This window comes from Neodiprion lecontei, chromosome 4 (genome assembly GCF_021901455.1).
Source record: "Neodiprion lecontei isolate iyNeoLeco1 chromosome 4, iyNeoLeco1.1, whole genome shotgun sequence".
NCBI lineage: Eukaryota > Metazoa > Arthropoda > Insecta > Hymenoptera > Diprionidae > Neodiprion > Neodiprion lecontei.
Window position 1 is genome coordinate 31,723,916 of NC_060263.1, and position 22,158 is coordinate 31,746,073.

Genomic DNA, 22,158 nt, shown 5'->3' on the forward strand with positions numbered 1-22,158 from the left:
CGTAGCGAACGTTCCTGAAATTTTGGAAATATTGAACATGAAAATTTATACGCCCGCATTCGTACGAAAGGAACGTGGTTTCCGTTGGTGCAATCACAATTTCATTTCCGCGGTATAGGGTTCGTTCCAGTACTCACTGCATAGTTGTTGGGCGTTATTTAACGACGAACAAACTGAATTACTGCAAGAATTGTTTATTTACGATTACACCATTACTGAACGCCTAAAAAGCTAAGTGTTTACAACTTTCGACGTTCGTGCAAACGCGATATAGGATCAGTCCTCAGATGACGTGTAACATCCAGTGATTGACTGTAGAAGATCTGATTTTCCCGAAATTTTGACAAACTACCTTTTCCTTGAATAAAAATCAGTGCACAGATAATAAAGTCTGGAGAATTGTGACTGTGTGAAAAAAGTTAGTACATTTGCCGGTGTAGCAGATCGTATTGCAGGGGAATTGTTTTTAATGATCACAAGTAAGTTCCTCGGGGTATATTACGCAGTATATTTAATAGTTTTTTTCAAGCACCTTGAGTGGATTTTTTTGGTTTACAGACGTCTGCGATCGGGCCGCAAAGTTTGTACACCCAGAGACTGCATGCAGCGCGTGGTATTTCTGTTACGGAATTGCAGAAAAGCGGCACGAAGACTGGCGGGAGGCCCAAAGAAGAATTGAGGAGAGGTGGAGGCTGGGCCTTACCGAATGCAAGGTTCTGCGAGATCGTAAGCCAACCACAATGCCAGTTTAGTGCTCAGTCTGTGCCAGGCTCACCATCTGATCAGATCAGGTGGATGTCGTAACTCGCCGGAGGAATTCATTGCACGTACAATACGCGCCGTTAACAAGTTTTCACGTGGAATCGCAGCAAGGTTTTCGCTCTTGCCTTTGCACTCGCGCAGTATAATAAACGCATCACCAGTAAGTGAAGTTTAATTTCATTTTTAATTTCTTCATGAGAACGACGTCGAGTGTGAGAGCGAATTTAATGAAATTATCGACAGAAATCGCCAGTACGCGCATTTGACGAATGACGAAAAACGCGATTTCATTGCACAACACTAAACGTATCATGCGCGCTCTTTGCACGGATTGGTTGCGTCATGCGTGTATAGCAACAGCTTGAGACGACAACTTCTACCGCACATTTCAAGACATTTACTGACTCCAGGAGTGTGTTACGTGGTTGTTTCTCTACATCGTTAATAACATCGTGAAATAAAGATCCATGCGAAAATATCAGGAGAGAATATTTATCGTCATTAAAACGTAATTTTGGATTGTTCAATCGTTTTTTACACTACTAATCAATCCTGTTATGAGTTTGTTCACCAAAGGCATCGGACTATTTTGCACCATACTCTTTACTGACTGACAAAAGAAATCTATAAATATAGGCCTTCAGCGTTTTCAAAACTCGAGACTTCATAAGCAATGGTGTTTAGTCTAGACTGTGTGAGCTTTTGTTGTTTTCTAGGTGTTGACGTCATATTAAAGTATACAAAAATAATCTCTACAGTCCGTATATACAAAGGTGTCATGTCGATATTTATCTCAGTTGATATTTGTATATACTCGTATTATTCACTGTTTAGAGCAACGGGTATATATGTATAATCCCCTCTCGTACAGCCCCTCAGTTCGTCAGTCTTGTCGAGTACCTCGAATGAGGCACATCACATAAAAGTTTAATATAAATCAGAATAGAGAACAGAATTTATTAACCCATTTCAAACACTAGGAACCGTCTAAAAAACAAATCTAGTACAAGCTTTAATCCTGCACATTTGATCGGCGAAAGAGCTCGAATAATGTGCTTAACTACTGAGTGCATATATTGTTTATTAGTAGTATCTAGACCTGTGTTCGGAACATGAAGAAGCTATGCACAAGTGGTGAAAAACATGCAAAATTAATTTTTTGTCGTCTTCATACCTTCCATTAATCAGTGAAGCAGCTCGTTAACGTTCTTTTGTCACCTTCAATGCAAAAAAAAAAAATGGATTCTTCAATCTTATTCGTTGTAATTATTGCCCAAGTTCAAATGTTAGATAACATCACGTACGGTGTATATAAAACTTATTCTAACCGTTGCGCCGTGATTGATTTTCTTCGATTTGCTTTTTTAACACCTGTTTACCTTGACTTTTCCTTCTACCAGCTGTCTCACGTTTTTTACGCGCACCACTTGCCTCTCGGCACAACAATTCGTGACTGCTATAATGTTCCACACTTCTGGCATAACTAGTTCCCTGTATCAATATGTGTGACCAGAAACAAGTGGAAATTATACACGTGAATCGGTTAGCGTCAAGCACTCGTTTCGCCGCATGAGCACATGCAAATTTATTCCCAGCAATGTATCACAAAGAAAAAGAAAAGTGCACATGTGAAACCAAGCATAGTTGCGAAATAGGTGGTATAATATACTCGGAACTCTTCTCTTCAATTCGTGCGTGCGATTCAATAGGAAAATCAGGATAGAGGGAAAGATCATTGAAAGCGTCAGCCGATTGCGTAGTAGTTAACAGCAGCGACTGGCTTACTGGTAAACCAGTTGGATTCTGGGACAAAAGGTAACTGTTACATCGAGGAAGCGTCATGTGAGACAGAACTTGCCGTCTGACAGGTTGAATCTGGGCTGCAAAGTTAGCCGTGCACGATCTGTTATGCCGTTTAATCAGTTACTCATTTACTTTCGCAGATCAGTCATACAGACTAGCGTTAACTTTTCGAAACAATCAAAACCGATCAACATGTAACAGTCGAAGATCTCTTTTCTTTCCTCCTGTTTGTTTCTCAATATCTTCATTCCGTAATTTTAGACTAATTCGAAAGGTTTAATTTACGCAGTATTGATTCCACAGCGGGAGGTTGAAACCTGTGGCAAATAGCTGTCGAATAGTAATAAGCACAGTGACTCGGCTTTTAAAGTTGCTTGACGTCCACTCATTAGAAGTTGGTATCAGGCGCTTGTTCCAACTGGTCAATTATATTCAACATCGCTTATTTGCTTTCCACCTCCGTGATCCGGGAGAGTTCGAAAACTAAATGGTTTAGAATATTACGCAATTGTTTATACTATACATATAACCTTGATCAAATGCTTTCTCACCTTGGGCAGTTATTCGTCAAATAGATTCAATGTTATTTCGCAGCTGCTTGTATGAACATATATAATTGTGGCTCGAATGCGATAAATGTTTTTTCATATAAAACCATGATTCGCCAATCAGATGATTTGCGAAGCTACAAGGTAGACTTGTAGCATGAACGACAATCGATAAACAGATTCGTGTAGTGCATACCGAATACTCTAAATCGTAACCTGTGGTATAACTTCGTTAGTTTGGTTGTTCCTTTTCAGCTCCGGTAGAGAAGTGTCGAAAATTTAATTATACCATCGAAGGTAATGCGATTCCTAGTAATTTGAGAAAGGTGTTTCTCGCGGATCTCCAGCGTGAAACGAACTTCGTGGCTAATTACAGACATTACATAATTATGTGAGCAAAATGCAGCAATGAGTGTAAACAGAATTGCGACCGCACTTCGCTGCAGCTGTATTGTATGCTGAAGCAGTGACATTCGTCAACGCATGACGACACAGGCAATTCAGAGAAAATTTTGTACGTGCATATTTTAAGATTTTTTCCTTGCTTCAGGAAGGGAAAAAATGACAGAAGCAAACATGGACGATATTCCCGATAGGATCGCCGAAACCTTCAAGGGACGAGACATTTTCATCACCGGTGGTACCGGATTCCTAGGAAAAGTGATGCTCGAAAGATTCCTTCGTTGCATACCGGAAATTGGAACGATCCACTTGCTGATCAGGCCGAAGAAGGGGAAGGACCCGAAACTTCGACTGGACGAAATATTCAATGGACCGGTAAGTCGAGGTCCTTTGGAGACCAGTGTTCACCGGTACCAGAGTTTCTAACGCTCATGTTTGTTGCGAAATACAATTGCGAAATGGTAACGCGACCCACCTTTTTCTGGAGAACTTTTCTTCTCCACCGTAACTCATGAGATGTATAATACTGTTGGGCAAGTCAAAGTTGAAACACCGTTTTGCATTAGAGCGGAAATTATGATGACAAGCTTTCTTAGATCTTGCCATAGACGAGAGGCACATGTTACGTGATGTATTATTATGGTGTCTCTGCTCGTCTACTGCACGGAGGAGTCCTTTATATAGTATGTCACTCTTATTTCATCGTCGAGCTGAATAATCGTTGCATCTTAACGTGTATGAAACTTGATAATTCATACCCGTGCTCCATTCTACCAAGAAATTCGCGACGCATGAGGGAAAGTAAATTTTCTACGAAACTTCGATGTGTTTACGCGTGAACTGCATTCCTTGTCTTTTTGCCAAAATAATCAACTCACACGCCAAGATTTCGAAATGAATACTTTTCTAAATAGCAAATGCCAGATAGTTCACTATCGATCCCGGAAAAATTGCGAATTGATTTAATTTATCTATTTCGTAAATGCACCAATAAGGGTATGGTAAAATCTTTGAACAAATAATCCCAGCAAACGCAAAAGGAAGGGCTCGTCAGAGAAATTCGGACTCAAGAATGTTTACGCGTCCTCGAACAAACTTCACAGATATCAGTTTCCGGCTCTGCGTGGCCGTAGTGACAATTTCGGATTACGCACGGTTCAGAGAAGTATAGGCGCATTTTCAGTATTTTGCAAGAATATACAAGAGATAGGAGAGTCGCATAACGAACATCGTAATTTATACATATAATTACGCGTACGTGTAATACGGGTAATAAAATTATCCTATACAATTTCGCTCGAACGTATAGGTAATGGTAAATGGTAAAAATAGGTAAATAACCCATACGGTGCGTCTGTGACGCAATTTCTTGTCTATTGTCGCTTTCGAATATGGTATTGTTAAAATGAATAAGTAAAATGAAAAAGTGGAATGAGTGTTGGTCGTTTTTAATAGAGAGTCGTTATTGAAGTTGATATGCATGATCAGTGTATAATTTATTACATGCATGTGATGTATTCACTATACACGAACAGCGTGTTAAGTTTTGGTTTTTAAATATGCGGCCAAAAATATCCATACATTCATGCATTATTCAAACTTTAATTCAATAAGCATTCCAAATGTTTTACACGTGCAATTCTAAAATTTGATTACTAACTTTCCTCTTGTAAGAATTATTGAAAGTTGTCAAAACATAAATAAACAAATTTCTCTCTATACTCCAGCATCCGTTATAATATTTGCACTCATTTCCATATTTACCAATACTTTCTATCCACAATGCATATCAATTACCATGTGATAACAAGTATTAATTCAGCATAATTCCGAAAAGACGTATTCAGTAGCGAAAACTGATCACTGGGAATAGCTGCTGCATATTACATACGATTCAAGAGTGCCGGCAAAGAAAGCGGAACCATAAAATAAAATTTTTAAAACCCGGATGGTGTTCAAATTAACCAGTTAAACATTCTAAATCAAATTGATTTACTATTTGATGTTAGATCAAGTTGATTAGGAGTAGATAGGGATAAGGTGAGAGGGTACCGAAAATGCAGACGCAATTATAAATTAGAGGGTAGAAAAAGTGGTTAGAAACTTGAAGGACTCTTTGAGCACAGAGAGTAGCACGTGGGGACGCAAAGTTTTTGAGGAATGCAAGGAGCGTTAAAAAGGATTAGCTATGCGAAGAGTGGTATATACTCACAATTTCACAGACCACGAGATGGGTGCATGCTACGCAAGACGCATTACGAATGAGTATGCCCTAGAAATCCTTGAAAGCATGGCACCTGCGACTTATAATCCAACATGCAGTCACCCTTTCAACATTGGCAGGTATACGTGACACATATAAAATACGTGTTCATGTTGCACCTCATTTCATTCGCCTAATCAGAATCAGGTGTATATATAAGCATGTGACGACATTCCCGAGAGGCAAGACTGCCCCTCGTTCCGGTTTTCTCATGCCGGACCATTTTCTAATCGCTCACGCCTTTCTAATTTAACCGCTAATAAATTGGTCCTAAATTACCGTATAGCCTGCACGTTGCCAGATCGTTATTCTTTCGAAATGGTACAAAAAATGATCTACGTTATACTCACGATCAATCGTGCGCTGCGTCTTCTGCTGTTGCATATCAGATTCAGGCCGCTGGGCGAGGGGATGAAATTGATTAAAAACTAGAGCTAGAGGTCGTCCGAAATCTCTCTTCTGACCTCAGCTCCTTTGGGATTATATGATCGACGGTTTTAACTGAGTCAAGGACGCGTAAAGCGAAAAATTCATCGGCTGGTAGTGAAAGAGAAAGTTCCTTCTGCTGTTGTGCAATATTTTCTCCAGTTACTCGGTAATACCAATCCACACTAACGATACCTTTGCAGTAAGCAGGCGCGTTAGCCACGCATATATAAGCGAGTTCATCAAGGCCAATAGGCCACGTGGATTTATGTTTCTGTATGGCATTGCTCTGGCCACACATGCAGAGAAAAAACACAAAACGGAATGGAAATTTATTATTCACGACTATTTGAACTCCCTTGAACCGTGCCAAAATTTATATCCGTCTATGCTTTATAAGATACTTTGGTTTACGAACGTTACATTTCGCGGATACGAATGAATTGGCGATAAATAATACCAATAATAATCTCATACTTATGAACACTTGACATATTTATCGCAGGAGTACTCGTACTTGGCACAAAGGAAAAAACTGTCTCGCAAATTGATCTGAGGCTTAGATGCAACTTAATATGCAATAATTCACCGACGATTCGGAATGTCGAGAAACACGCAACTCGACAAGAGTTCCGCTTGAATAGAATAAAGTTTGGTATAATACATGATATAACCCAGATAGTCAATACGGTATTACGCTATGTTGTAGAAATTTAATGAAAATGAAACGAGACCATGAAACTAGATTTTGGGTTACGTACAATGCAGGTTGTCACCAAGGTATAACAGCAGACCGGAATGGGTCTGGGGGTAAAAGATGATGAGGAAGCAGGTAGTGTAGCAAAAACGAGGATTTTCATATGCTCGTGTAAGCTTCAAGGCGTATAGAATTAGGTACACCGAAAAAATATGTGTCATGCATCGGAAGTAGCTGATGATTTACCGTGCTAAAGAATGTTTAGATGGTGTAAAAAAATCTCACTGCTTTTCAGTAATATAAGTGAAAGATCGTTACATCTTCAAATATTTATTTCACTTTGCGTTACCCAGGTAGGCAAAACTTTTCTTCGTGTGTTGTTCAAATACTCACTAGAAACACGCTCTTTTTGCGAGTCGGTAAACTTTTTCTCACCTTTTCGTTTTTATTGAAATAGCCGGGAATGAAACAACATTCCAAAACGAGACGTCCGCGGTTTTGAATCAACAGTATCGGTTATTTCGAGTCACGTATTACGTATTTATGCTAAATCAGAATCACACCAACAGCCGAAACGGAGTTTTTTTTTCTCTATGTAATAAACCCACGTGCTCATTGGCACGTACATAGGTATGTACATACATCCGTCGGCATAGCTCGGAGCGTGATAAAAGTAGACTTTTAAAATTGCATAGTTACACTCTTGCTTTCTCTTGGTCTATCTGACGAAGTGAGACATACAGATTCATCAAGTCGGTGGATTAGCCGAACAAAATTCAAATCAACGCTGTGCGTGAATGGGTATTGGAACCCCGTGCCGATGGAGCATCTCACGTTCTGATGACGTTTGAATGACAGGCTGATGCCATTAATTAAACTCACTGATTATCAATCACTAAATATAGCTGGGTCTTAGATTGGCTCGCACGGTTAGCGAAGTCAAGCCGAAACCCATGCAACGTTTGAATTAGGAACAGTCTAAAATTCTCATTGTCAGACAGGAATGATTAATGTTGAGCGTTACGTGAGACGAGTATACTTACAGTGTGATTATGCGAACGATTCGACAGTATTCGTGACGTGGATTTTTGAACGGGAAAAAGTTGTTCGCGTTCGAGTTGAACGAACTGTAATATGAGTGGGGTTTGATCGCCTCGTGAACATGTTGCGAACGGAAACTTATACGATACGTCCCCATTCTCGGCAACGTGTAGTAGAACTGTAGAATAATGACCAATAGTTGGGATAAATTGTCACCTCGATTGATCTGTTACAGCTTTTCGAAAAAGTTAAAGAACAGAGGGGACTGCCAGCTCTTCACAAATCGGTCTCTATCATCAGCGGGGACGTCTCTATGCCTGGACTCGGCTTGTCAGCGGAAGACAGAAAACTGTTGTGCGAAAAAATTAGCATCGTCTATCACGGAGCCGCTACTGTCAGGTTGATTAAAATATGCTGTTTCTATACGAAATAAAGCTTGTGCTCATTTGCATTTTAAATATTCAAGCATAGTCTTTACCTGATTTTGAAATTGCTGAGTAGAATTTGTAAGCTGAAATGCATGTATGTGTAGTAGCAGAGCTGTGTAAATATATACACGTGGATAGCCTGTATCTTGATCTGTCTTTACGATTGAATTATACGCGTTGAGGCGACTAAGCAAGAGTAAAGGAAAATTATGCAAAAGTGTCTCATTAGCAACTACGACTTTCTATCACTTCGTTATTTTTTTATACTTATACTTTCAAATGACAAACTTTTCAAAAGTCATCCATTCTCTTAACTGTGCAAATCAATTTTACGACGTCACATACGGTTGGATTGAAATTTTACATATGTATCCTGTAGATTCGACGAGATGTTGAAGAGGGCCGTTCTGCTGAATACACGTGGTACAAAACTAATGCTAGAACTTGCCAAAGAAATGAAGAAGTTAGTTCTCTTCGCTCATATTAGCACGGCGTATTGTCATCTCGAGGAAAAGGTAACGATATCTCATTATCGCTTTAATTCTTCTGTAAATTTGTCCAACTTGAAATCACGCACATGCCAGAAAATCTTAAAGCCTGAGCCTTGGCCTGTTAACATAATTTTTTTTATCAATTTGAAAACGAGACTATAGTTTTGGAAAAATGTTTAAAATCAGTAGTGGTTGCACATGCTAGCTAATTCTCGTGCTTACGAAGCATTACGCTTTAATACAGTCGGTCCAGTATGGCGTCGGAATAAGTGCCAATTGTGGCTTGAATGGCTGTTGCAATCACCGTATATGTTGATTTGCCAATTGACAAGCAGATACATGATGAATTTTCTATTATTCGTCATACGCGACTAACAATTTCTCCAATTTGATGTCGATTTTTCATAACATGGTCGGGTTCGTTAGGCCGTACCTATAATGATAAATCGCGTCTCTTTCCTACGGCTCTGCCAAACGAATGTAATTACCATTATTTACATGTTGTAATCCGTGCATTGTCACTGCATAGATTCTAGGGGAAAAACCATACCCACCGCCAGCGGATCCGCATAAGGTGATAAAGTGCGTGGAATGGATGGAGGACGATGTGGTCGAGGCGATGACGGACAAGATCCTGGGGGATCTGCCCAACACATACGCGTTCACCAAGGCACTTTCCGAGGGTTTGGTCGAAGAAGCGATGCCTCATATCCCCGCCGTTATTCTTCGGTGATTATAATTATGTTACCGCCACTCGGTTACATCAGGTTATTTTGGCCAACGGCCATAAACGGCGAGTGTCTGGTATCCCTGTCTTCGTCCCTGCCGGCGTCGCGTCTGCAGTCCGGTATATTTTGCAATTTCAGACCGATCACCGTCAACGTGTGCGCCGATTCTCACGGCTTTATTATAATTTCGCAGGCGCGCTCAGCGGCTACGTGACTCTTTTCGCGTAAATTACGCCCTCGTAAACCCTTGTTTTTAACGATTCCGACTGCCAGAGATATATTCTCATCCTTACCTAAATGTAGATGGTATACCGTACAAATGCATTTTGTATACATGAATAATTGTTTGAGAGAAACGTTTAAATGGTACAGTATAATTTTATATGCGAATAAACGATCCACGTACAACCGATCGAACCCAACTTTTGGGCATGTTGCGATATTCTCGTTGATATTTCACAAACGCGAGCTTTCCTGACAAACAAAGAGATTCAACACTTTCCAAACGAAATCTGCAGCCAGTTTAGGGTGGTACTTGTACTCTCCGTCAAATAGCTCGATGTTCGAACCGAATTTTATCGCCTTCTAATTGGTCTCATTCCCTTCCAGTCCCAGCATAATAATTCCGGTGTGGAGAAACCCGCTCCCTGGATGGACAGACAATATAAATGGACCAACGGGTCTCCTGATCGGGGCTGGGAAGGGAGTCATCAGGACAATGTACTGCAATCAGAATGGGTACGCCGACTACCTCCCTGTAGACGTTGCGGTAAACGCGATATTCGTTACCACGTGGAATTATCTGTCCAACAACGATCGTGGGAAAAACGTATACAATCTCACAAGCAGCACCGAGTTCAAGGTGACACTCCAATTGTCTAATATAGTATTACTTTATCAATACATTGTTAGAGGTTTCGGAAAATCATTTCGATTTGTGGATGCAATTGCGTGATATGTATAACAAAGTGAATTCTTTTTAATTTCAGGTGTCGTGGGCAGAAATTATCGAACGTGGTCGTCGCATAACGGAAAAAGTACCTTTGAACGGAGTGGTTTGGTACCCAGGAGGAAGTATGAAGAGCTCGCGCTTGATGCACAACATCTGTGTATTCTTCTTCCACATGCTTCCAGCTTACTTTATTGACACTATAATATTCCTCGCGGGACACAAGCCAATGTGAGTCTTGACAATTATCCATGGGATGCTCAATTGCGTGATTACGATCTTGAGAAAGACATAGTCGGCGAAATCAGGTTCGGAATGTATGCGTGACTCGATAAGTTTAGTAATCGTTTGATGGTTACAGTATGTGCAGAGTGCAGCGAAGAATTCAGAAAGGATTCGAGGTGTTCGAGTACTACGCCAATAATCAGTGGGACTTTGACAACGCGAACATAAGGGAAGTCAGAGAGACGCTCAATCCTAAAGAGCAGAAATTGTATGTGCTTAACGGTGACGATATGGACATTGATGCCTATTTCGAAGACTGCATTAGGGCGGCAAGGATTTATATTCTTAAAGAGTATCCGGAGACTCTACCTGCAGCTCGCAGGCACATGAAAGTGTAAGTGTATGATTGTACCCTCCGTGGTTTTTGCTCATTAATATTTTATTGTGATTGCTAGCTCGATACGTACACAGAAATTTCTTTGGATATTTTCATTTCATTTCACATCAAATTCGTTTCGTAGAAATCGCAACATCACGTTACGACATACGAACGAAAGACTTCACAATATGTTCAAAACATTCCGTTAATTGATTGAGATCAGAGTAACGTGTCGATAAAATAGATAAAATGAGTGATGATGACTAATTGAAAAAAGCATTCATAATTCGTATGATTGCTTATTTATACTCGGTTTATCATTATAAGTTTTAAAATTGCAAAGTTAAATCAACGCGAGTCTCTAGCAGTGAGCCATGCTGATCCAATGGTCGCAACCGTTTTAAATGTCTTGTGTTCTAGGAGGGTTATAGCAAAAGGAATTGAATATAACGAGATGAAATTCGTTCGTTGAAATTCAAACGTTGACAAATCACGTATATATAATTCGTCGCATTTTTACAAAGAATTCAAACAACGTAAAAAGCGCCAGTCATATTCTATTTCCTATTGCCGGACATCTATGTGAAGTTCTCAATTTCAAGTGGTGTTGAGTATCGAAATGTTCTTTCCTTGTTGCAGTATGTACTGGGTCGACGTTATCACGAAAGTCCTGTTCTGTTTGCTGATTATCTACACGTTGGCATCGTGGAATGACAGTTTTCGAGCTATGTTAGTAGGTGGATGGGCCCTGATAGCCGGAGTTTTATCCTTATAGCTGTTGTACATTACATTTCTTTTTTTTATAACAAGTTTGCAATACCTTTGTATTACAATATGAGTACCAAATGAAATAGATAATCTATGTATGTATATTTACATAGGTTAATTAAATAAATTCTATAAATCACTATCACAATAGGCTACCTCTAATCGTACTAATTATATATACTAGTGAAACTAAAACTGTATTTTAGGTTGTGTGTCTAGTTTCCGGTTTTCACGGTTTCTCTGCATTTGAAAGCACAACCGTAATAGACCATAGCAATACGGCCCGGCATCATGAATTGCCTATCAAACAATAACCGAAAAAAGTTCGATCCACGTCTTGAGTCTATGTTCAACCTTGATCCTTGAGTAGTCAAAATCCCACGAGTCTGAACTACGTGGGTGAATAAGTGGTCATAAAATACTAATCTAAAAAGTAATAAGGTACTTGAAAGTGTGAAGAAACGCCAAAAATAGAGAAGCGAGAAGGAAATCGAATAAAAAGTCAGTTATTCGAGGTAAGAAAATAATGATGAATAATATTTTCTTGACCTCAGAAGTGTTGAATTCGAAATGGTTTTCTTCATTATAGAGGTCATTAAACGAAACACCGAAGAATTGTTGACGTTTCCGCCCGAGTAGGGGCCCTTCTCAGAACGAATATTTATTTATTGACCACATCTATGACAAGTATGAACAAAAGGTAACAGAAGGAAAAAAGATAAAAACACAGAGGTAACATAAAGAAAATAAACTTAGATTTAAACTTATTGTATAAGAAAAAAAATATATCAATATCGAAGCAATGTGTGCCAAACGGAAAACGAGACGTAAATACCTGATAGTAACGCTGTATGTTGCAAAAATGCTGAACGAAAACACGACGAACATCACGAGATGAAACACAATAGGATGACTAGCCAACCGTTGTAATATAAAAACAAAGCGATGCGTTTTTTCCAAGCGTACATCTTAGTCTACTAAATATTTAAAATTCAAGTTCATAGTATTACAAATTTAAAAGTTTAAAATTATCATAATCGAGACGGACGAAAAATAATTTGAAAAAACACGTGTGAATCCGCCGACGTGTAAGCGGGAAAAGAGTTAAATATCAAGGTAATGGGCGGCAAGGCAGTGACTCAAAGAGTTACTAACTTATCTGCTAATTGAGACCAACGTAACTTGACAGCGTTGATTGCTACCTCTTGTGGAACATTCGTAAACAAGGAGACTGCATCTTTCGAAACCAAAATATAATCGTCCGGAAGTGTGAGATTTTTAATAGCATTCACAAAGGCATAACTATCTTTGACCCGTGAAGCGGGAGGAACAATGTTATTTCCAATCCAATTACTCTGAATACGAGCCAGGTTGAAAGTCGGGCTGTTGGTGAAGTAGACAATAATTCTAACAGGTACATCTGGTTTATGAAGAAATGAAAAAAAAGGTAAGAAAATAATGTAGTTCAGTCTCATTATTCCAGAATCATGCACTTGTGTATAAGTAAAATGCCTTTGCATACGCTTGTTACCGCATAACCGCAGTCTATACTGAAAATTTTGTGTCAAGGGCCTTTCTTCCGAACAATGAACAATGGTAAAAAGAAACATCGATACTTCACTCATTTCAATGCATTACATACATTACGATTCTAGAATTATTCAGAAAATTAGTTTAATCGTTTCTCCAATGCACTGTATCTACGTAATTTTGTGAGAGCAATCGATAGGGCGCAGTTGGAATACGCTATTAGCTACTTTATCTCGCTTCGTTATTTTCTCCATTTCTTTACTTTTAAATAATACTAGTTTTTTCAATTCTGCGAATAAAAATGTAATTGAGAACCATTGACCTAACCATGTGGGTTTAGACGGGCGGCATTCTGCTGCGGCGTCAGTATCCATTCTCATATGCAGCTATTCCTACCGATGAGCGTGGCGCTGCCGCGTTAATTTGACGCCCATGAAAATCGAGACAATAGGTGTAACACTCGTTAACATAGGTCTGTCGACGGTGCATTGATTGGAAATATCCGTATGGGAAACTGGAGTTGAAATTGCATAGATCACATTCGAAACCCGTTTCAAAAAATAAATTCAGCAGTTACACTGATGAGTGGTTTTTATTTTTATAAGGGATGATAGAAGTACAGTTTGTTTTAAACGGACTCCTGAACAGGTGGTTCGTAGCCTTCGGGCCTGTCGACCTTTGAGCCACCTTCACCACCTTCTCCGCTCTTGCCGCCACCTCCATCACCGTGGAGCTCGAGAAGTTTGCTTAGTTCAAAACGCGGCTTCTTCAGTACCTTAACCTGAAATATGTATCGTAGAATTAGGCATCAATAATTGAAAATATGTATGGAACTATGTATTGTTTATATTTAATCTAGAAAATTGTATGACACGGGAGCAGTGTCAGGCGTAAAATCCTTTACAAGGCAGTAACCATTCACAAGGTATCTATATCAAGTTCAAGTAAATCAATTGAAACATGTCAATAGAAAAGTAAACATTACGAACCTTGCGAATATAAACGTCGTGAAGTGGGTAAATTCCTTGACAAGCTTTTTCAATGTCTTTAGCAATAGCGTCGGGCAATAGCTTGCTGACGACCCCCTTGAGGTCGCTGGATGTAATGTCACTTGTGATGATTTCAACCATCTTCTTCCGGATGTTGCGAACCTGCGAGAATGGAACATTTTAAAATGGATTATATATTGCAGCTGGATAAGGCGGAGCATATACTTTTGCTGGTGTTCCTAAATTAGTAATACTGATTAATAAGACTCCGTCTCAGATGAAACAATTACACATTATTATTTAGTCGAAGAAACACGAACATTAGCAAGTCCAAACAGTATGACTTTTTTTAGTATACAAATTTTTCCAAACATAAATGGCAATTCAAATGTTTTAACCAGCTTAATTTGGAGATAATAGAAATTTATTAACTATGTCCGAGTTTCACTAAAAACTTTTATAAGCATTCATCATTAAAATTTGATAGTTACAATATTAAAAGTGACGCTACTTTAATACCAAATAATGAAGCAATTTGCATCACGATCGTTAGTGTAAACCTTAAAGATTTATGTGATTTTATTGAACCATGTTTAAGATACCTGGGCATGTTGGGCGTAGCAGGTCTTTCTTCCACTCATCTGGTCTTTGTTGGTAAATCCGATACAGAATATTCTGAGGAGGTATCCATCAGTTGTTTTAACATCTACATTAGCTTCAATAAGGGTTTGCCATTTTTTGACCATTGAGCGTAGCTTGTCGGTAGTCAAGTCCATTCCATGGAAGTTGGTCAAAACATTACGGCCTTGTACATCCTCTGCAATGAGTCTAAATTTGCGGAATGATCTTTCTGCATCATTATCGCTCTGAAGATCAGCCAAAGATACTTCGAACACACGGAATTTGAGACCCTCGGAGGCAATTTCTGTAGAATGAAAAGTTGCAAATCAGAGAATGAGATTACAGTAGTATCAATCATTAAATAGATTTCTATACACAAAAATGCACCATTGAGATTTCGATAGGTTTCATGTTATTTGTCGCAGCATATAATTTCACCATTCTTATTGACCAAGATATGGCGTGGTAAGCGTCTGCTTTGATTTACGCAACACTAAACGTCACACAGACATGAATGAGTACCAGTGTGAAGCTGGGGTTGCAAGTGAACGATTCAAATTTGTTTGAGACAACTGCACTGCAATTAAGTTTGATGGATGATGAATACTGAGATGAAAATCAGAGAAACAGACAGAAACTTTAATGAAAGAAAACAAAAGTTCACATGAAAATTAGTAAATTACATCACATTTTGATTTTGAGATAACTTACTTGTTCCCTGAGTTCTGTTCACAAGGGTCTTACCCACTTGGCGGGTGGTGAACATTGATGGTGCCTTGACATCGTACCAATCCTTACGAGTGAAAGGGTCAACACTAAAAATACATAAACCTGGCTAAAAAGGTGAAATAAAAACTATGAAATTACAGTAACGCGTTAATTCCCGAGTTTCTTGCCATTTCAATTCAAATATGTTTTTGGCGACCCAATGCCGGAGTAAGATAATATATAAGATACCGGAGGCCTCAACGACCATAACCTAGCTTTTCAAAAATAGTTGCTATTCACTTGGAAAAACACAAATATAAAAAGTTCTGCATAATCAAGTACTTTGGTCGCAGAATAATTCCATTTTAATAGGGATGGGCTATAAGTAATCGATATTTAAAATTCAAGTTCTGTTGATCGACTGCTTGAACGTGAATCTTCAGCCCCGAACTTTTTCAAGTCCGAAACAAATTAGTACCGAGTAGTCGAAGATAGTTTGAAAAAGTTTATAACGGAGTAGAATTCCTGTCGCAATGTTTAAAAATTAAATAGTTGACAGGTCATAGTTGAAGAAACGAATAGTATCAATTATGCCGAAAACACAGCATGGTAGATCAGTCACGGGACGTGGGAAATCCACTCGAATTACGTGCATCGCTCTACATATCGAAGTAGAATTGAGATATTTTCACTCACGAAACTTTAGGTAAAGAAAATATCGTAATATTATTCACTCACATCTTCTTCTTTACTCCTTTCTTGCCTCCTTTCGACAGACCCTTGTTTTTCCCTACCGCCATGATTAGGGTTATAAACGGAAAGAGAAAATGTGTTTACAGCGCTGCGGACGGAAACGTGGTCGATGGGCCAAGCTCGAGTGGATGACTACATGGACTCGACATGCTGATGTCCTAGCCTATCGAATCTACCAATCTACTGGTCGAAGTATCGATACGCTTGAAAATCGATTCGGGTGATTGAAAAAGATAGAAACATGAAATGTATTTTGTAAGAATGTTTAGAATGCAGGTATTATTTATCGTTGGAGTTAATTATTCACATTATAAGAAACCGAATCACCAACATCGTTGACTAAAGAATATGAAGAAAGTTACCACTGGGTAAATTTTTGTGACCAGTCGTCGACTGAAGAATATACAGAAGGCTGATACAGACAGTTCTGGACAGTTGCCCTAATGGGCTTTGGTGTGACAACCGAAAATCGTCGTGCGCTTGCGCTTCCTGAGATGTTCCAACGCGACGGTAGAGTTGAGAACTTATTGCAGATCATCAGAGAGTTACCGATTTCGACATGATGCTGGCTGCATTAACCTTCCGAGTAACACAGTCTTCGCAATGGTAAGCCCAAGCCAGTATAGGTATAGCCTGTGTGTACTTACCAATTTGTCGGCGATACAAGAAATTAATAATGAGAGTAAATTTCTTCAAACATTTGTAGAAAAACAGTGATTTAATTAAAGTATAGGTACCCGAGAAAAAAATTTATACGCAGATGATAAATAATAATACATCAGATGTAATAATGATGCAGAGACCAAATGTATATATGCATATGCGGTCCATGTACGATATTGATATATATATGATACATTTAGGATTCATACGTGATGCATACTATAAATTTTATAATTTTCCAGAAGACAAACTAGATTATCTACAATAATACGTGTATAATATGAAAAGAGAAGAATTATTCATTTCGAAATGGGATTCTATTCGACTCGCGCTCGACGTATTCCATAACATTAGTATTCATAATTATTCCAACAACTTTTCATTTGTCTCTTGATCTTGAATTTTCGTAGGCATAGAATCGAAACGCTGATTTAGCTAGTCGCAAGTGAAGTATCTACGTTGGGTAGAGAAGCAGAATTGTTTTTCGAAACGTGTTCGTATGGAAAAAAATTCAGAATAACTGTAATACATCACGGATGCGCTAACTTTGATCGAGATGAAATGTATGCTCCGTATATGAGACAGTATTTAACTCAGTGTAGCGATTTATAGATCTAATAAGGTGATCGGGAGAGAAAGAACGAAGCTTCTTAAAAGTGTATTTTAACACACATTTGAAGGGTACGAGAAAAATTTTTTATCATCCAACTGTCGCAGAACGGCAGCGTTATTATCTGAACCGTTAACTGAAGAATATATCTTTAGTCAACGGCTGACTATCGAAGGGCCTGGCCGCTTGAGTCTGGAATCGCTAGGAAGGATAGAGTGCGTATTTCTTGTACGAATTGTGAAAACTAAAATCATTATACATCATATCATATCATCATACATCATGCATCATACATCATACATAGTATTAAAGTCCGAAACCAAAGTTTGGATGTTCGGATGTTCAGAAAGTGACGTCACTCTAATTTTTTTTTCTCTTGACGTCATCGACTGCTTGAAAATTTGCTAGCCGAATTCCTCAGTCTGGAAACAACCGCGCAGTAGAGCTGACGGATGAGAATCGCGCTCCGCAGATTTCGAGAACCGGGTTCTCTACCTCCTGAATCCTGCGCTCCGGGTCCGTTTCCTGGTGCAGCTTGACTTCCGGGACAAGCGCTCCGTAATTTCTGCGCGCCGGGTCTACTACCTGGTGAAACTCGACTTCCAAAACAGGCGATCCGTGGTTTCTGCGCTCCAGGTACGCATCTGGTGAAAATTGACTTCCAGGACAAGCGCTCCGTAGTTTCTGCGCTCAAGGTCTACTACCGGGTGAAACTTAACTTCCAGGACAAGCCTACCGTGGTTCCTGCGCTCCAGGTCCGCTACCTGGTGGAGCTCGACTTCCAGGACAAGCGCTCCGGGGTTCCTGTTTCATGTTTACAATGAATTATTGCAATTTATTTTTGGCGCAAACCCAAATTCAGTAGCTGTCAGAGCGCTGATAAAATTTTTACAATTTTTTATAAATTTCTCATAATCTTCTTGGTAAGATGTGTCGATATAAAAATTATACTAATCCTTGCATAATATTTTTGATGTGTTCTAATGCTGAAAATATTTATTTGTATTCGAGGTATAACCTGAGGTCGTTAGCGGTGGTCGTTGGAGGTGGTTGGCGGTGGTTGGAGGTGGTCGAAGGTGGTCAAGGAGGAGGACGAGGATTTGTGCATGGTGTGTAAAACATTTTCATAATATTTAATGGCAATTGTGATTATGTTTCATCTGAAAGATTTCAAACTTGTCATGTTTACAATAAATTATTTCAATTCATTTGTTGCGCCAGCACATATTCAGTAGCTATAAATGTGCTAGTAAAATTTATTACATTATTAATCAATTAATTATTTATATTAATCCTTACACAATATTCTTGGAGTGTTCTTATACTGAAACTATTTATTACTCTTCAAGGTATAACCCGAGGTAGTTATCGGTGGTCTTTGGAGGTGGTTGGGTATGGCTGGCGGTAATAGGAGGTGGCTGGAGAAGGAGGAGAAGGCGGGAAAGGAGGACGAGGACAAAGACGAGGAGGAGTACTAGGTGGACGAGGAGGACGGAGGTGGTCGGAAGTAGTAGGGGGTGGTAGGCAGGAGTAGTAGGAGTAGGAGTTGGATTAGAAGTTGGAGTAGGATTAGAAGAAGTAGGAGTAGGGGTAGGAGTTGGAGTAGAATTAGGAGTAGTAGGAGTTGGAGTTGGAGATGGAGTAGGAGTTGGAGATGGAGTAGGAGTAGGAGTAGGATGGTGGGAGAAGGGGCGGGGAGGGGAAGGAGGTGGAGGGGAAGGAGGAAGGGGGAAGGGCAGGGGCGAGGGGGCGGGAAGGGTAGATTAGAGTATGAGGATGGGGTGGGGTAGGGTAGGTTGTAGGGTAGGGTAGGGTATGCTAGGGTAGGGTAGGGTAGGGTAGGGTAGGGTCGGGTAGGGTAGGGTAGGGTAGTTTAGGCCCCACTACCTCGCCTCTCCAACACCCCAACACCCCACCACCCCGCCACACCGCCATCCCAACACCCTAACATCCCGCCACCCCAACACCCCAGACTACCTTACCACCTTGAATCACCTGCGACGACCCCCGTCCTTCTTGTCCACCTCGTGGTTCTCCTCCTCTTCCTCCATTGTCCTCCTTCTCGTTCTCGACCACCTCTGTTTATCTCTTACCACCGCCAACTACCTCCAACGACCTCGAACCAGCTCAAATCACCTTCAGCTACCTCCAACCACTGCTAATCACTTCCAACGACCACCTCTAACCACCTCGGGTTATTCCCTGAATACTGATAAACATTTTCAGTAAAAATTAGAACACATCATATTATTATCATAGATCATAAATATTGTGTAAGGATTAATATAACTTTTCTGTTGACAGATTTGACCAAGAAGACTTCAAGAAAATTATAAAGAATTAGAGGAATTTTATTAGCGCATTGATAGATACCGATTTTGGGCTTGCGCGATGAATGAATTGAAATAATTAATTGTAAACATGACAAGTTAAGAAAATTCAAGATAAAATACTGTAATGATTCAAATATAACCACTCATTGTACACGGCACGATCGGATGAGGTTAGACCCAGGGAGTGGGGCACCTGGTCGCAAATTTAAGGAGAAAATTAGGATGCTTGGTCTACGTCTCTCCAGGAGGAAGGAGGTGCGGAGGTTTTCCTCTCTGAAAAAAACTCGTAATCGATCCAAAATCGACCATTTAAAAATAATAAAGTGAATCTAAACTACGAGGACATACCTATTAAATTAAAAATTAAACACTCGAAAACCCAAGCCCAAATTTAAAAAGAGACGATATAGAACGAGAAATAATAAAAGTGCAATAAAGAAATATAGTGCCTTGACGGAAGACAGTTATTGACAATTATTTATAATCTCGAGAATATTCACCAGTTTTAACCATATACACTGTTTTAAACAATATACACCTGGAATGGATGAATTGTGGAATGGATGAATGAATGAATTTTAAACCTAATGATGGCTCATGTGTGGATATATTCATAAATAAATTAAAATTTTCACTAAACTAGTCATAGTTTATAAAAGATTTTTAATATTGATTTCGAATAATTTTTAATTTTCAAATGATCTTATGATACCTATAATTACAATTGCCATTAAATATTATGAAAATGTTTTACTCACTGTGCACAAATCCTCATTCTCCTCGTCTTTCTCGTCCTCCTCCTCGTTCACCTCGATCACCCGCAACCACCCCAACCACCACCGATGATCACCGCTAACTACCTCGGTTGATACCTCGAATACTAATAAATATTTTCAGTATTAGAACACATCAAAAATACTGTGGGAGAATTAATATAATTTGTTTATCGACATATTTTAGCAAGAAGATTATGAGAAAATTATAAAGGATTATAGAAATTGTATTAGTGCATTGATAGCTGATAGATCTGTGCTTGCGCGAAAACTGAATGCAAATAATTTATAGTACACATGACAAGTATGAAAGACTTTAAAGCAGCACGTGCTTCTACAGGATTCTAGGGATATTCAGGATTTGTGGGTAATTCACCTGGTGGATGGGCAACATGCCGGAAAAAATTATTCCCCATCCAGCTCGGTACCATCGAGCTTACAGACATGACGGTAGCAACCCAAGGCTAGATTTTCACTCGCAGCAAGGTTCTGTGGCAATAATTAGCGTTGTTTTTCTCTTCATTTTTGGAGCTGAAAATTTTTGGTCTCAGATTCGATTTAAATGACCCTTTCCTGACCAATTGGACCCCAAGGAACTCAGAAAACGTAGCGAAAACAGCGTGGGATCAACAGGATAGAAATCACGAAGGAAAAAGCACCTGCTGAAAAATGTCGAAATCACAGGTTTTCGTTTTTTGGCTGTAACTTTTGATGCGTTGATCGCAGCGTATTGGGACTGCGCCCAATCGATTTTTCTCGCAAAATTACGTCGGAATAGTGCGTGAAAGAATTTATTTCAGCACTTTTTAAAATCGCGAAAATTTTCGCCAAAAATACAAAGGGGTAAGCCTTGGTGTTTTTTTGGGCGAAAAACTTTTAGTCTCCGATTCGATTTGTATGACCCTTTTCTGACCAATTGGACCCCCAGGAGCTCAGAAAACGCAGCGAAAACTACGTGGGATCAACAGGATAGAAATCACGAAGGAAAAAGCACCTGCTGAAAAATGTCGAAATCTCAGGTTTTCGTTTTTTGGCTGTAACTTTTGATGCGTTGATCGCAGCGTATTGGGACTGCGCCCAATCGATTTTTCTCGCAAAATTACGTCGGAATAGTGCGTGAAAGAATTTATTCCAGCACTTTTTAACATCGCGAAAATTTTCGCCAAAAATACAAAGGGGTAAGCCTTGCTGTTTTTTTGGGCGAAAAACTTTTAGTCTCCGATTCGATTTGTATGACCCTTTTCTGACCAATTGGACCCCCAGGAGCT

General features: G+C 39.4%; 2 protein-coding genes across 4 annotated transcripts; one reads left to right on the forward strand and one right to left on the reverse strand.

The window, feature by feature from the left end:
- Window positions 1–711: 711 nt before the first annotated feature.
- Window positions 712–12,055, forward strand: LOC107226043 (putative fatty acyl-CoA reductase CG5065). Of its 2 annotated transcripts, none has more exons than XM_015666715.2 (9): window positions 712–922; window positions 3,664–3,890; window positions 8,178–8,341; window positions 8,750–8,885; window positions 9,391–9,590; window positions 10,199–10,451; window positions 10,579–10,769; window positions 10,900–11,157; window positions 11,782–12,055. In XM_015666715.2, the coding sequence occupies exons 2-9, from the start codon at window positions 3,675–3,677 to the stop codon at window positions 11,915–11,917; spliced, it is 1,554 nt and encodes a 517-aa protein (XP_015522201.1). In that variant the 5' UTR covers window positions 712–922; window positions 3,664–3,674; the 3' UTR covers window positions 11,918–12,055. The 2 variants fall into 2 exon arrangements, with proteins under 2 accessions (XP_015522201.1, XP_046593054.1); XM_046737098.1 differs by lacking the exon at window positions 712–922 and adding an exon at window positions 2,404–2,577.
- A 1,958-nt stretch (window positions 12,056–14,013) lies between these two features.
- Window positions 14,014–20,281, reverse strand: LOC107226044 (40S ribosomal protein S3a). 2 transcript variants are annotated; one of them, XM_046737114.1, is made up of 5 exons: window positions 20,277–20,281; window positions 15,762–15,865; window positions 15,032–15,354; window positions 14,430–14,591; window positions 14,014–14,221 (listed from the first exon to the last, which is right to left on the reverse strand). In XM_046737114.1, exons 2-5 carry the CDS (start codon window positions 15,814–15,816, stop codon window positions 14,069–14,071), a joined length of 693 nt encoding a protein of 230 aa, XP_046593070.1. In that variant the 5' UTR covers window positions 15,817–15,865; window positions 20,277–20,281; the 3' UTR covers window positions 14,014–14,068. The 2 variants fall into 2 exon arrangements, with proteins under 2 accessions (XP_046593070.1, XP_015522202.1); XM_015666716.2 differs by lacking the exon at window positions 20,277–20,281 and adding an exon at window positions 16,497–16,654.
- Window positions 20,282–22,158: the final 1,877 nt, after the last annotated feature.